At 45.0% G+C, this 15,508-nt stretch overlaps 1 protein-coding gene and 1 pseudogene across 2 annotated transcripts in view; one reads left to right on the top strand and one right to left on the bottom strand.

The window, feature by feature from the left end:
* Pde8a (phosphodiesterase 8A) overlaps positions 1 to 15,187 on the bottom strand; it is a 122,981-nt gene extending 107,794 nt beyond the window's left edge. Inside the window, exon 1 of one of the 2 annotated variants that reach the window (XM_021166273.2) lies at positions 14,350 to 15,187. In XM_021166273.2, coding sequence (XP_021021932.1) covers positions 14,350 to 14,523 — 174 coding nt within the window. In that variant the 5' untranslated portion in view covers positions 14,524 to 15,187. Of the gene's footprint in view, positions 1 to 11,588; positions 11,611 to 14,349 lie in introns of those variants that run through there. The other variant, XM_029479193.1, reaches the window with a different exon arrangement.
* LOC110297498 lies at positions 4,861 to 5,376 on the top strand (annotated as a pseudogene).
* Positions 15,188 to 15,508: the final 321 nt, after the last annotated feature.

Here is a 15,508-nt window from a genome sequence, read left to right as displayed (position 1 = left end):
AGAAAGAAAGAAAGAAAGAAAGAAAAAACAAAAAAAGACCTAGGACAGTACCTGGCCTATTTGGGGGGTGGAATGGAGTGGTGGTGGAATATATTATGTCAAAGAATAAGAAGATAATAACAAAATTAGTGACCTCCCTATATGAAAATTTATGAAACCAGAGATGAAGTGGGAAGAAAAAGCCTACCAAAAAAAAAAAGTTCAAGCCCTTACTTGTTCTTTTTTTTTTTTTAAGATTTATTTATTATTTTATGTATGTGAGTACACTATAGCTGAATAGATGGTTGTGAGCCTTCATATGGTTGTTAGAAATTGAATTTTTAGGACCTCTGCTTGCTCCAGCCCAAATATCTATTTATTATTATAATAGGTAGTACACTGTAGCTGTCTTCTGACACACCAGAAGAAGGTGTCAGGTCCCATTACAGGTGATTGTGAGCTTGCCAGCCATCTGCCCTTTCTAGTTCTTAGTCTCCAAAAACTAACCTCACTGGAGAGTACTGTCTAACCGAAGTGCTGGTTTCCATTACTGGAAATGACTATATTCTACTCTCGTAGTCAGCTATCAAGGCCTGCAGAAGGTCTTCTGAGCCTATAAAAATCCTGCCACACTACCAGGTCTGTCATTTTTATTGCCAAGCGAAGTTTTACTCCAGCTCACCTCATCTGAACCTAGTGACCATTCAAGACCCTGTTTTGTAACCCTAGAACACCAAAAGACATAGCACAAAGGCTTAAAGAAGAAAAGTGAATAAAACTGCCATTTTTATTGAAAAATGTTAAAGCAATTAAACTAGACAAATACTTTATGAATGATGATTACATAGCATAATCTTCACTGTGTGACAATTTCAACACTCTCTATAAAATACACATTAAAAAAGTAAATAAATAAACAGGTATATGTACAGGTCTTCAATTCATTTAAAGTATTTCATATACTTTCCAGGAAAATGGAAATGAAGATATTTAAGCTTAGGAATTCTAGGAACTGGGCTACTTGATTGCTCCCGAGATGTGTTAGCCACAGAACAACAGCAGAGTTTAAACCTCTGAGCCTGAGATGAGACAGGCATGCCTCCATGTGCCTCGGTGAAGTGACTCGTGGGTGCCAATGCAGAGCACCTTTCTTGTGTGCCTGACCTCATGTGCCTAGCCTCAATCCCTAACATTTTAAAGAAATGACGAGAGGCGATAACTGACTTGGTCCATTTCCCACAAACAGACAAAGCACCAGGAGGCACCAGGCAGAGTGATATGTTAGCATGAGATCTTTACCCCAGCTCCTCATTGCATGCAGTGTGATTCTGGACATGTGTGATTCTAAACACTTCACAGTTTCAGGTTCCTCTCAAATATGGTCAAGCCAAAGATTCTACTAAGGAATACATTTCTTATAAAAATGAAATAATCCAATAAAATATAACTCATTTGAGTTGACAAATACTATTTTTAAATAAAATGTAAAATTTTTCATTAGACTGCACCAAAATGTTTTAAAATTTGACCTAACAAAACTAATTTTGAAATTAAGATAGATTGAAACATCTAAGAATAGATCCAAGAGAGAGCTAGAAAGATGGTTTAGCAATTAAGAGCACTGACTGCCCTTCCAGAGATCCTGAGTTCAATTCCCAGCAACCACATGGTGGCTCACAACCATCTGTAATGGGATCTGATGCATTCTTCTGGTGTGTCTGAAGACAGTGATGGTATACCCACAAACATGAAATAAATAAATCTTTAAAAAAAAAAAAAAAGAGCCGGGCGGTGGTGGTGCACGCCTTTAATCCAGCACTTGGGAGGCAGAGGCAGGCAGATTTCTGAGTTCAAGGCCAGCCTGGTCTACAGAGTGAGTTCCAGGATAGCCAGGGCTACACAGAGAAACCCTGTCTCGAAAAACCAACAACAACAACAACAAAAAGAATAAATCCAAGAAAAGGACCATAGCTATGAAAAGACATACATGACAGTGTCAGTATCATGAGTTATGCTTTAAAAGAAATAATGGTACAAGAAATAGCTGCAATTTATTGCTAAATTTTAAAGCCAAGACATAAAGCCATGCACAATCGTAAGTATTTACTCCAATGTTACATCTAGGTCTGGTGATACAGCTCAATGGTAGAGTGCTTAAGGCCTTCCCAGCACCAAAACAACAACATTAGTTTAATTTACAATGTCTATGTGCACATAGGAAAAATAAAAGCTAGTACTGGTATGAACATTATATATAATATACATACACAAATAAAATATAAAAAAGAAAAATCTGTATGTAGAAAAATAACTGAATTAAAGAAACACCACTCATGAACTCTAATCAGAATTACTTTTGATAAGAGATTATCAATCCCTTCTTAAAGAAAAGGGAGAAGCCACAGATGAGGAGCTAGTGCCAATCGCAACTGTGACAAAACCCTTGAAACAAACAACGCTTCTGGTTGAGGGATTACTTTGGCTTATGGTTTGAAAGGCTGCCATTCATAGCCAGTTGGCACTACCTCTCGTAGGCTAGGGGGAAGGCAGTGCATGGGTGGTGGCAGAGGAAGAGCACACGGGTCACCTCAGGCAGCTGAGAGACAAAATGAACAGAGAAGAAAAGAGAGGCCGAGGTCCAATACCTCCTTCAAGGGCACGCCCTCACCGCCTACCTTCCTCCTAAACGCTTACCTCCTGCAGGTCCTATCACTTATCAAGAGCACCAGACACCACTCACCAAGTCTTTAATAAGTGTGACTTTAGGGGCAGTTATACAAACCAGAAAAGGAACAGGACTCAATAGTAGATGATGCATGGCAGCCATTCGAAGCCACCCAGCCTGAGCATCTGTAACACTGGCTCAATCAGAGCTTGCCTTCTGATATAATTCATGAAGTACCAACAATATAGTCTCAACAAAATATTTAACTTAAACCTATTTTAGATACAACTTCCAATTTATAAGAAATACAGAAGTATGGGACTAAAAAGAGAACTCAGTGGTTAGCAGAACTTGCTGTGCCAACTATGAGGATCGAAATTCAGATCCCAGTACCCACTATAAGCTAGGAATGGTCTCACACATGCTGTAAGACCCACTGTGTGGGGCAGGGACAGGAGGATTGCTGGGACTTGCTGGTTGCCAGCCTAGCTAAAAGAAGCAAGCTCCAGGTTCAAAGAAAGGCCTTTTGTTGATGGAATGACTCAGTGTTCAGAGCAAGTCTGCTCACACACAGCCTTGCACACCAGCACACACACATGTACATGTACTGCACGCATAAATAATTAGAAAAGCAGTTTCTAAAAAAAATAATTACAGGAGGTAGAATAAAAGATAAATGATAACTCAAAGCATGACTGATAGGATCTCCTTAAGAAGAATAGGTGTATGTTCCAGATTAAAGGAGTAAAGAATCGTAAGCAGATGCAATGCAGGACATTTATGAAATTATAGAGGATATTAGTAAAATATGATATAGATAGTAAATACTATTTTGATATGTTAATGAAATATAAATATGCAGATTATATGATGAAAAAATATAATACAAAGCAATATGCATTTATTTAAAGGCAGTACCTTTAAAAGCGAAGAATTACCATAGGATCCAGCATATGGAAACTTATGGGTATAGAGTTCTTTGTGGGAGAACTCAATCTTTGTTGTCAGGGTATCAGCAGCTCAGTCTTGTGGCAACACCAAATGCTAATCAGTGGCTGTAGTCCAGTCCTCTCTGCAGGCAGACACCATGCACAAACCAGCGACAGCAGCAATTCAATCCTGAAGAAGCCACAAGGCTCACCAACTGGCCCAAGGCCAAGGGGTCAGCAAGAAGCCGCAGGAACCTCACAAGAAGTTCTTTGGTGAGTGTTTGGCTTGACAAGCAGAGCTCAGCAATAGCAACGTATGGCAAACCAATACATGTGTGTAGTTAATGAAGAATAGTGAGGTGGAGCACAGCAAACCAGTGTTCCAGCTCCCACCATCTGTGGGGTCACACTTACATTCCCTCATCACGTGTGCTTTCACATGTCCACTTCAGCAAAACATCCCTTCACCTGTGTCTGCTTCAGGAAGACATCCTTTTATGTGTCTGCTTTAGCAAACATCCTTTCAGGTGTGTGCCCCAGCAAAACATCATTTGATATAACTGACTTTCCAAAGAAACCAGAGGTTTCCACTTCAAAATAGCTGTCTTTTCTTACTGGAAAAATTCCATACGTATTTTGAATACTAATCCTTTATTGATACAATAACTCAAATAACTTTGAGTCAGTGGCCTGCTTTTCATTCTCCTTTGATGAGATCTGTATTTTTAAGTTAGTTGAATTTTAGCAACTTTTCCTTCATTAAAAATGCCTTATGTAACTTGTTTACACACACACACACACATATATCCCAGATTCAATTCCCAGCACCCAAACAGTGGCTAACAACTGTAATTCCAGTACCAGAAGATCTAACACCTTCTTTTGGCATCTACAGTCACTGCACACAAATGGTGCACAGACAGATATCCTGGCAAAATATCTACACACACACAAATAAAAATCAATCTTTTTTTAAGAAAAAATATAGTCTTTAAAAAAGGTGGAGTATGGGCTGGAGAGGTGGCTCAGCGGTTAAGAGCACCAACTGTTCTTCCAGAGGTCCTGAGTTCAATTCCCAGCAACCACATGGTGGCTCACAACCATCTGTAATGGGATCTGATGCCCTCTTCTGGTGTCTGAAGCGAGCAATGGTATATATATATATATATATATATATATATATATATATATATATATATATATATATATATATATATATATATGTATATATATATATATTTATATAATAAATCTTTAAAAAATAAAGAAGGGTGGGTTGGAGCCAAGATGGAGGAATACGTGAGAGAGCCATATCCCTGGCGAATTGTGGATGACTGTGGCGGTACGTTTACCATGGGCACCATAGGTGGCGGCCTCTTCCAGGCCTTCAAAGGTTTTCGAAATTCTCCAATGGGAATAAACCACAGACTCCGAGGGAGTTTGACAGCTATTAAAACCAGGGCTCCACAGTTGGGAGGTAGCTTTGCAGTGTGGGGAGGACTGTTTTCCATGATTGATTGCAGTATGGTTCAAATAAGAGGCAAAGAAGACCCCTGGAACTCCATCACTAGTGGTGCCTTAACAGGAACCATTCTGGCAGCAAGAAATGGACTGGTAGCCATGGTTGGGTCCACTGCGATGGGTGGCATTCTCCTAGCTTTAATTGAAGGAGCTGGTTTCTTGCTGACAAGATTTGCCTCTGCACAGTTTCCCAGTGGCCCTCAGTTCGCTGAAGATCACTCCCAGTTGCCTTCCAGCCAGTTGCCACCCTCGCCGTTTGGAGACTACCGACAGTATCAGTAGGACTTGGATCCCAGGATTCCTGGAACTGGGTGGACTGTCGTTCAGTAGGGTCTCAGAAGATCAAGTTACAGTCTATTTAAAGCCTTAGGTGGGACATTGCAGCCAAGCGAGCCATGAAGAGACATTTAGCACATTTTTCTATTTAAAAGAGATTCAGAGGGTGGAAAATATACTGAGTTTATTTATTCTTGCTTGGATTGCATCTGTGATCAAAATAAATTAATGCCACTTAAAGAATGTATATGAGCTTAGAAGATAAAGGACCAAAGGCCAAATATCAGTGACACTCAACCGTCAAAAAAAAAAGAAGAAGAAGAAGAAGAAGAAGAAGAAGAAGAAGAAGAAGAAGAAGAAGAAGAAGAAGAAAGGGAGGGAGGGAGGGAGGGAGGGAGGAAGGAAGGAAGGAAGGAAGGAAGGAAGGAAGAAAGGAAGGAAAAAAGGAAGGTGTAGTTAAGAAAGGGCTGGTAAAATGGCTCAGTAACTAAGATCAAGTACTGTTCTTGCAAGGACCCAAGTTCAGTTCCTATCACCTATGTCAGGTGGCTCACAACTACCTGTAACTACAGCTCGAAAGGATCCAATGCCTCTGGCTGCCTCTTATACCTGCACTCAGGTGCACACAGACACACACATATACATAATTTTTAAAAAATTACTCCTGAGACAGGGTCTCATTATGTGCACTGGTTGACCTGTAATTCACTATGTAGACCAGGCTAGCCTTGAACTCACAGAGATATGCCTACCTCGGCCTCTGCATCTAAAATGCCAGGATTAAAGGTGTGCATCACCACTTCCAGTCTAAATAAATTTTTAAAAAAGAAAGAGAGAGAACAATTCATCTGCCTGTGTCTCGGTAGGTAAAGGCACTTGCTGCCAAGCCTGACTACCTAAGCTTAGTCCCTGGGATTGACATGGTAGAAAAACCTATCAATAACCACAAACTGTCCTCTGACCTCCATATGCATTCCATGTATGCAGAAACACACACACAAAAAAATTGTAAAAGATGTTTTTGCTGCCCTACCAGCAGCTGACTGAGACAGAAGCAGAAACATGTACCTAACCATTAGACAGAAGTCGAGGACCCCTATGGTTGAATTAGCTAAAGGGGAGGGCAACCCCATAGGAAGACCAGCAGTCTTAACTAACCTGGACCCCAGGGAGCTCCCAGAGACAAAACTACTAACCAGGTGCATACACAGGCAAGTCTGAGGCCCCCAGCACATATCTGGTGGAGGTCTGCCTGATCTGGCTTCAGTGGGAGAAGCTGTGCTTAATCCTTGAAAGACTTGAGGTTCCAAGGAAGGGAGAGGCCTGGGGGCGGGAAGAGGACACCCTCTCAGAGGCAAAGGGAAGAAAGAATGGGATAAGAAACTGTGGAGGGGGACCAAGGGGGGGGGCAACAATTGGAATGTAAATAAATGTGTGTGTGTGTGTGTGTGTGTGTGTGTGTGTGTGTGTGCAACTATTCAACTCTTATTATAATTAAAAGGGGGAGATCTGTCTTAGCATGTACAAAGTCCTAGGTCTGATCACCTGCAATGACAGAGGGGAGAAAAATGAAAATAGTCTTTACATGCTATAATAAAACACTTTCAAAGATGTTAAGTAATCTCACCACAAGGCAAGTACGGTGGTGTGAATACACTTGGCCCAGAGAGTGGCACTATCAGGAGATGTGGCCTTGTTGGAAGAAGTGTGTCACTGTGAGGGGTGGGCCTCGAGACCCTTCTCCTAGCTGCCTGGAAGACAGTCTGTTCCTGGCTCCCTTTAGATGAAGATGTAGAACTCTCAGCTCCTCAATGCCATGCCTGCCTGAATACTGTCATGCTTCCTGGCTTGATGATAATGGACTGAACCTCTGAATTTGTAAGCCAGCCTCAATGAAATGCTGTCCTTTCAAAGAGTTGCCTTGGTAATAGTGTCTCTTCACAGCAATGGAAGCCCCAGGTCAGCGTTGTATTCTTGACTCCTTGCTTTTTCTTGTATCTGTGTGTGAGAAGAGTTACTGGAGACTGAACCCAGATCCTGCCACAGGCTAGACAACTGCCTTCCCATGGAGCTATGTCCTTATCCCTCTCTAATCTCCTAACAGTGGAGAAAATGAAAACTGATTCCTGATGAAGTGGATGTCAGCCATGTCTCTAGCTTCTCCTCCTATACTCTTTCAACACCAACACTCTTTCAACCTCCCTGGGAGCTGTCAGCAACTCCAAACACCTTAAGGACTGCACGGGAGAGGCTCTGGGCTATCCCACTAGCAATGGGAAGGAGCTGCAGCCGCCATGCAGGAGGTGAGCAGAGTGAAAGCAGAGGACCTGGAGGAACATGAAGTTATGTTTCCAACCCAGACAGAGTCAAAGGACTGTTGAGCCCCCTACCTGAGGCCTGAAATCACACCAAAGCTCAGGGAAATTTGCAACATCCTTCCTGTATGGGTGGATGGGCAGACTACTTTTCATGCCTGTAGCTGAGAAACAGCAACATCAAACTTGTCAAAACAATACTCTAACATGATATTCCACCACTTCCTACCAAACAGAGCAGAACAAAAGTACAACAGGAGGAGACCCAGAAACATTGCTCAACATGGCTGAAACTGGAGCAAAAGCTTTACTAATAACCTGACAGATTAATCACCAGCTCAAGGGTATTTTGGCTTTTTGTTAAAACACGTGCGACACACCCTAACAATTTTTGTAAACTTTAAGTAAGATGAGATTGATGCAGGGAATGTGAAGAAAAAGTCCTATATGCCCAGCTTAGCGGACACGTCATGACAACAGGACACCGCCCTTGTCCTCAAGCAGCCCATACTCCAGGCAAAGGCCTTTACAGGGCAAGCCCTGCTGGGGGCTCAAGAGACCTTTCAGTAGGACCTGGAGTAACTCTGGGAGGAGACTACGTCCAAGCTCAGAGGAAGAACACACAAGGCAAAGGTCAAAGAGAAAACGCAGCTCCAGGGGAGAGGCTAAGGAAGGCTTCTATAGCCTGAGCAGGGGGAAGGGAAAGAGTCCTTAGGGACTCTGTCCACTGGTTTCAGACAGCAAAGAGGACACAGACTAGAGAAAGGAGGGCTGCTTTTGTAAACAGCTGGGACTGCACTGAACAACTTCCACAAACATAGGAACTTAGTAGGACCATAACCACCTTCCTCAGTAAGTGAAGGCCTAACATCATGATAATAGAAATTCAGGACACCTGATTAAAACTCAGGTGATTGGGGCCTGAGAGATGGCTAAGTGGCTAAGAACACAGGATCTTTCAAAGGATCCAGGTTCAGTTCCTAGCCATCCATATCAGTAGCTTACAACACATTAAATAAATGATCTTTTTTAAAAAAAAGTGACTCAATTCATTTATAGCCTAATGCAGTGGTCCCCAACCTTCCCAATGCTGCAGCCCTTTAATGCACTTCCTCATGTTGAGGTGAGCCAGCCACAAAATTATTTTTGCTGCTACTTCATAACTGTAATTTTGCTACTGTTACGAATCATAATGTAAATCTCTGTGTTTTCCAATGGTCTCAGGTGACCCTTGTAAAAGGGTTGTTTGACCCCCAGCCCATGGGGTGGGGATGAAATAGGCGTTAAGAGAGCAACAGTCTAGAAGTTGAGAGCCAAGAATAATGTGTTCTGATCCCAGCTTGATTTTATGGCCCTGGATGAATCTCAAACCTCTTGTACCTTATCTGCAAAAGAGAAAATAGCATGAGCCCTCTCACAAGGTTGCAGGGATTAAAGGAGATATCATCTATAACACATCTAGTACAAGGCTTACAAAGAAGAGCGCATCCAAGAAATGGCAAGGGTTATTAACAGAAACGGCCTGCACTCTAAGAATGAGTCCCTTGCCTCATTATCTATCTCACTCCACTGAGAAGCCATGGACCTCGGGCCAGACTGAGGCTTACTCCTATCCTAACTTCTGCCCTTTAATTGTATTTGTTGTTTTAACTTTCTGAAATGCTCTGTCCTTTAGAGGTTATTCTGAGATTCAACCTCACATCATGAACCTCTTCTGGTTCAGTGCTCAATCCCAGGGAGCCAATCATGTAAGGGAGAGCCAGTGTCCCCAATCATGTAAGGGAGAGCCAGTGTCCCCAGACCGTTTCAAGGCGGTGGAAGTGCTAGAAGGGACCACAGGCCCCATCATAACCTTTACTTGAGTATGAAAAAGGTCAAGGTTGACTCAGGGAAGCTGGTGGAATTCTGATATAATATCTCTGTAAGAATTACACGTAAATTTATGGTGGTAATGAGAGTAAGTATTATATTTACACACACACACACACACACACACACACACACGTTACAGTCACTTGATGTATACATATTTTAGAGTAAAGCTTGTTGTGTGACCTTAATTTACAAGTGTTTATGTTTGTCTAAATTAAAGCAATTTTCTCTGTGTGTTATCTGATTTTGTTACTCTGCCAAGTTACTGTTTCCCTCTGAGAGTGGGAAATGTTTTTTAAATATTATGATTGATATAGATGCAAAGCACTTAATGCATATAACAAGAGTTCAAGAAAATATTTTTTAATTCTTCATAGTTAAGCCTGGCAAAAAATTCTATAAAGCTGTCAGAACACCACAGTGAGCAACTCACAGTGAGTGGCCCTCCAGAGATGGACTCATTACATCACAATAGAGCACAGAGTTAAATCGCACTTTCTCAACCATACCTGCCAAGAGAAACCGCTGGTGACGTCAGTGAAGAAACAAAAGACTGCTCTCATTTAACAAATATAAGATGTGATTAATTTTTTTTTATAAATTAACATCAGGCAACCCATTTTAACATCAGGCAACCCGTTTTATTCAAGTAGAGATGATATTAATTATTTTATAGCTAAGAGACCGGTTTACTTTGGTTGACCAAATGACTAGTTGAGCCAGTCTATGGAGGCAGGGAGTTGGTGTGAAGAAACAAGGAAGACGACTGTGGAGAGGGAAAAGATGACGACAGTGGAAGGTCAGAGGAAAGCAAGAGGGAAAAGGAGACTCAGAGGAGCACACCTGCGGCTCCTGCGGGATTTCTGACGGTGACACTAACGTTTGGTCATAGTGAGTGTGCAGCTGCATAGTCTGCACACTGTCCGTACAACTGAAAAAAAAAAAAAAAAACCAACATGCAGCCAAGGGCGGTGATGCACACCCTTGATTCCAGCACTCAAGCAGAGGAGGCAGGTGAACCCTCTGTGAGTTCAAAGGCAGCCTGGTCTACAATGGTGAGTTCTAGGACAGCAGGGCTACATAGTAAGAGTCTATCTCAAACAAACAAAACAAAACAAAACAAAAACCAAAAACCAACAATGCTCATTAGCATGGATATATTTTATCCCCTGGGAAAAACTCTCTGGGGAACAATAACCAGAGACTCCCACAAAAGCAATCTGAACTTCACAGCCTCCAATCCGGTTAAAACTGGCTCCTTTACATGAACAGGAAATATTTTGCACTTCCACAGCCTGTTTCACTCAATCCTATAATTCAACAACTGTTTCTGGAAGACCTAAGAGAGACAGCAAACAGACTGACCACCACAGGGCTGATGAAGAAGGCTGAGAGCAGAGGCGCCCAGCAGCAGCAGCAGCCCACTGGTGTCTAGGAATAGATCTCTATCCCTCCTTTCCCCATGCACAAATGTTTCAAGGGGACCTCAAGTCCCAGCTAAGGAGAGGCAAAACAGAGTCAATCTAAAAACTGACAAGACAATATTGAAATGTTGGTTGAAACTCACACCGATTAAAAATAAAAGCGTAAGTGTTCAAGTTGAACGCAGCATTCATTATCTGTAACCACACAGGCTATAGAACGCCTGGATAAACAAACACCAGAGTATTTTCAGTAGTACTTAAATAGGTTCATACGCTCACCTCCCTAGTGGATTACCAGATCTTAAACTGCCTTTGGAAATAAGAACTAAAGCGTATTTGTTGAATTCTACTGTTAAGCATATTTCTGTACCTTGAATATTGTTATCCCACGGAAGGACTCAGAGCCTGCCATGGTTTGCCTGCAACAGACCCCAAAGAAAGGGGTGGATACTCAAAGAGGTCTAGAAAATGCAACTCTAAACACCCTCCGGAAGATCAAGAGACACATTGCTAGAGTTAGAGGTAAAGTGTTGTTTTCAAGACAGCATTTCTTTGTGTGTAGCTTTAACTGTCCTGGAACGCCAGACCAAGTTGGCCACAAACTCACAGATCCACCTGCCTCCGCTTCCCAAGTGAAGACACGGGCCACCACCTGGTGATCACAGAAAGGTGGGAAGCTATGTCAGCAGGACCCCAAGTTCCAGGCCACTGTGGGTAACACAGCAAAAACACTGTACCAAAGAGAAAGAAGAAAAAACCAGGGAGAGGGGAGGTAAGAGGGACTTTGCTGATCCAGCCAATATTCCTCCAACTGATTTGATCATAGGACCCTTTATTCATTAACACCTATTCATAAGTCCACAGATTGCTACATAGAACACATATGAAATATATCACAGTGTAAACCATACACTGCTCAATCTGAAATGTATTTAATCACCAGTCTTTCAGCAACTTTGGGGAACTCTTTATTGTATGCTATAGGGACATAAGACTTCCTCCACTGACTGTCTTGTTTAAAATCTCAAGAGTACCCAGAATCACTGTATTTTAAAGAACACACACACACACACGTAGACATGCTCATATGCCTGCATGCCTATGTAGAGGCAGGAAGGCCATCTCTATGGTTGTCTATTTTGGTTTTGAGGCAAGGTCTCTCACTGAACCCAGAGCTCACTGACTGTGTAGGCCATCAGGGCAGCAGACTCAGGAGATCTGCCTGTAGCCCCAACACTAGGGCTGTGGACCAGCCAGCTTCCATGTGGGTATTGGGAATCTATACTAGGTCCTCATTTCTGCCTGACCAGCATGATGCTATCATCCAAGCTGTCTCCCAGCTCCTCCCAGCTCCTCCCAGCTCCTCCCAGCTCCTCCCAGCTCCTCCCAGCTCCTCCCAGCTCCAAGAATTGTTAATGAGCTAGAATAGGCTCCTAGACATTCATTAATAAAGAAGCAAATTACTTGCAATTTGATCTTGCCAAAGCTTTTCTTCTCTAATATGTACTTTCCAATTTCCAGAGTATATTTATATCTTAATTTTAAAAAACAGAACTAAAGAAAAACTGTGATTAGCTCTGCTCTAAGCCTAAATTCACTGACCTGTAACTGAGGTAGCACTAGGAACAACTCACAGATAAAAGTATGGGAGGGACTTTCATTTCTATTGGCTGTGCTACTGTAATTTGTAATTTGACTCCTCCTCTGTAGATGTTAATATTATCTTTAAGTCTATCTTAAATGTTCCATGGACACAAATAGCACAGGCAGAAGTATGAACGAGTAAACAGTAAAAAAATAAAATAAAATAAAATAAAGCCAACAGTTCTTTAGCACCTAGTCTGTGCCTGCTGTGAGGTTGGACGCTGTGAGGTTGGACAAGAAAAGATCTGTGGGCACAGCAGTACTCAGGATAGGACCTCTGTGGCTGGCAGAGGTGGACTGCTGCACAGGAGAGGTTTACAAGACGCCTAATAGGAAGTCTAAGACAGGCCACCACAAAAAGGCCTGTAAGAAGAAAGGTGTCTCACTGAAGAAAGATGGCTTTGGAATTTAATATTGGCTAATGAAAAAGAAAACAATGTTAGATTTGGGTAAGAAATGTGACAGTTGTTAAGGTCCCCACATTCAACTTTATCTATAGTGTCTTGCTTGTTTGTAAGCCTGTTAAGACTTAGTTATATAAGCCATTAAAAGCAGTTTGGCCTAGCCATCTAAACTCTAGCCATCACAGGTTTCTTTAAAGAAACCCCAGGAGAAAAAATTCAACTGAGGATAATCAGAACCCAGTTGAATTTTCACTTAGAGCAATTGGTAGGGCAGGGTAAGCACTCCAGTGTGCAAAGCTGAACAACATCGTCTCTTTCCAACAGAAAGAGATTATTTCTATGACTGCTAGAAATTTACCACAGTTAAGTAAGTCAACTACATCGTTCAAATCTGGGAGGGTCTGCAGTACTCAGTAAGCAATTTTTAAAAATTGCAAAATACTTAAAACTTCCTAGTAATGAGGAGTCTACGTTCAAACACTGCAGCCCAGCATACCAGTTTGTTTTACAACGCCTGAGATGTCACTCCAAAATCCCAAATGTAAGTGGGAAGCTGCTGCGGGTACCTCTGTGAACTTTTATCTTTCCTTCAGAAAACCTTCGCCCTGGAAACTTTTGATAAAAGCTGAGGCAAAAGGCGCCGGAGAAGCCACGCAACAAACAACAAAACAGAAAACCCTGCAAGTCCCAGGCAGACTGCCTCCATACAAAATTAACTTCGCCCTGCTGAATCCTTCGAGGGTCACGGTCACGTCTCCAGTAGTATTTTCTAATTACACAGGCTTTAAATGCCACACGTATGCTAACAAACCTGAACTTCAGATAAAGCGTGCAGTGAAGCCGAACCTATGTTCCAGGTTACATTTCAATGGCCCCCAAAAAAGGTGGAAAAGTGAAACTGCTTGTGCAATGGAGGGGACAGAGGTTGGGATAAGCTAGGCAGGGGGTGAGGTGGCGGGGAACTGGTGGCATCTAAGACCCTTCCCAGTACCGACAACCCTTGCCTTTCTACTCTGGGAACCGCCAGAGCAAAGTGCACTCTGGTTTACCATGTCAGGAGCGTGCCGGGGATATCCCGGGTCCCCCACCCACGGGGTCTCCTACCCACCCCGCTGGCAGAAAACGGACTCGCCGCGTCCGACCCCGGCCGGGAAGGAACGGACACCGCGGATTCCGCGGCGCCGCGTCATAGCCCAGTTAAGCCTCGGTCCGCGACAGCCCGCAAACGCGGGCGGCTGGCGTCGGTCAACGCCACGGCGGCTGCCTAGCGGGCCCCCCCGTGCCCCGCGTTTGTTCCCCCGCCCTCCCAGTGCGGCTCACCTTCGAGGCGCCGCTATCCCGAGGCTGAGGCTCCACAAGCCCGGGCGCGGTCGACCATCCCTGAATAGATCTCGGCGCGGGGCCCGGGACGTCCGCGTCCACGTCCTCGTCCTCGCCGTCGCTGTGGCTAAACGTTCGGTTTTCGGAAGTGTGGATGCTCGGGGCGCAGCCCATACTGGCGGCGGCGGCACCGCGGACTCGCTGGCGGGCAGCCGCGATCCGGTCAGCAAACGGCCCGCCCGGCGCCTCGGGGCCGCCGCGGGCGCCGTGTCATAGCGGCCTGAGCGGGCGGGCGGGCAGGCGGGCGGGCGGGCGGCGGCGGCGAGCGCGGGTCTCGCGTCAGGAAGCGCGGCCGCCCCTTTTATTGCGCTGCGGGCGCGGCGGCGGCGGCCGTGGGGAGGGGGCGCTGGGGCGGGAGGCGCGCCGCGGACGCCCCTCCGAACATGCCCTTCCTGAGGCGGGAGCCGCCGCCGTCTCCCTCACATCGCCGCGCGCGCCGCGGCCGCCGCGCTTCCGGGGAAATGTCGGGGGTGGAGATTTGCGCTCTCGCCACCGGGAGCCGCGAGCCCGCGCCGCGTTTGCACCGCCGCCCTCGCCTCGTCTGACTCGTCTGACTCTCGAGGAAACGGGCGCTCGCTCGCCTGGCGGCGCCTCTCCTCGGCCCGGTGGACGGCTGGGTGAGCGCCCCTAGACGGGCTAACGTACGGGAGCCCAGCCCTCGGCGCCCGCACTCCGAGCTGGGGACCCGCTCGCTGACGGAGCGAGCGCCTCGACTCCGGTCGGGCCGCGCCGTCGAGAAGCGCCGAGGCGGCTGCGCGAGCCGGGAGTTGAGCATCCGAGACTCCCGCTCCGTGCTCCGGACCGCGTCTTGCGGGCAACTCGCCGCGCCCAGCCCCCAGCGGTGACCTCCAGCGGCTGCTGGCGTCAATGCAAAGCAGCTGGGGCGCCCGCCGCCCGCTCCCTGTACCGCCCGTCCAAGAGCATGCGCGGCCGCGACCGCAGGGGCACCTAGCCAGCCCGTCCGGGGAAAGGAAGGGACTTGCTCAAGGATACAGAGCCATTCTGCTTCAGGGGCTACCGAGTTCGTTCACTGTCAGGTCACTGTGTTTGAGATTTGGAGCTATCGTCCGTTAAGAGACCAATTGGAAGGACCTCAGTC

The sequence above is a fragment of the Mus caroli genome, chromosome 7 (genome assembly GCF_900094665.2).
Source record: "Mus caroli chromosome 7, CAROLI_EIJ_v1.1, whole genome shotgun sequence".
Taxonomy (NCBI): domain Eukaryota; kingdom Metazoa; phylum Chordata; class Mammalia; order Rodentia; family Muridae; genus Mus; species Mus caroli.
Note: the sequence above shows the minus strand (reverse complement) of the source record. Positions and strands in the feature narration are given on the sequence as shown.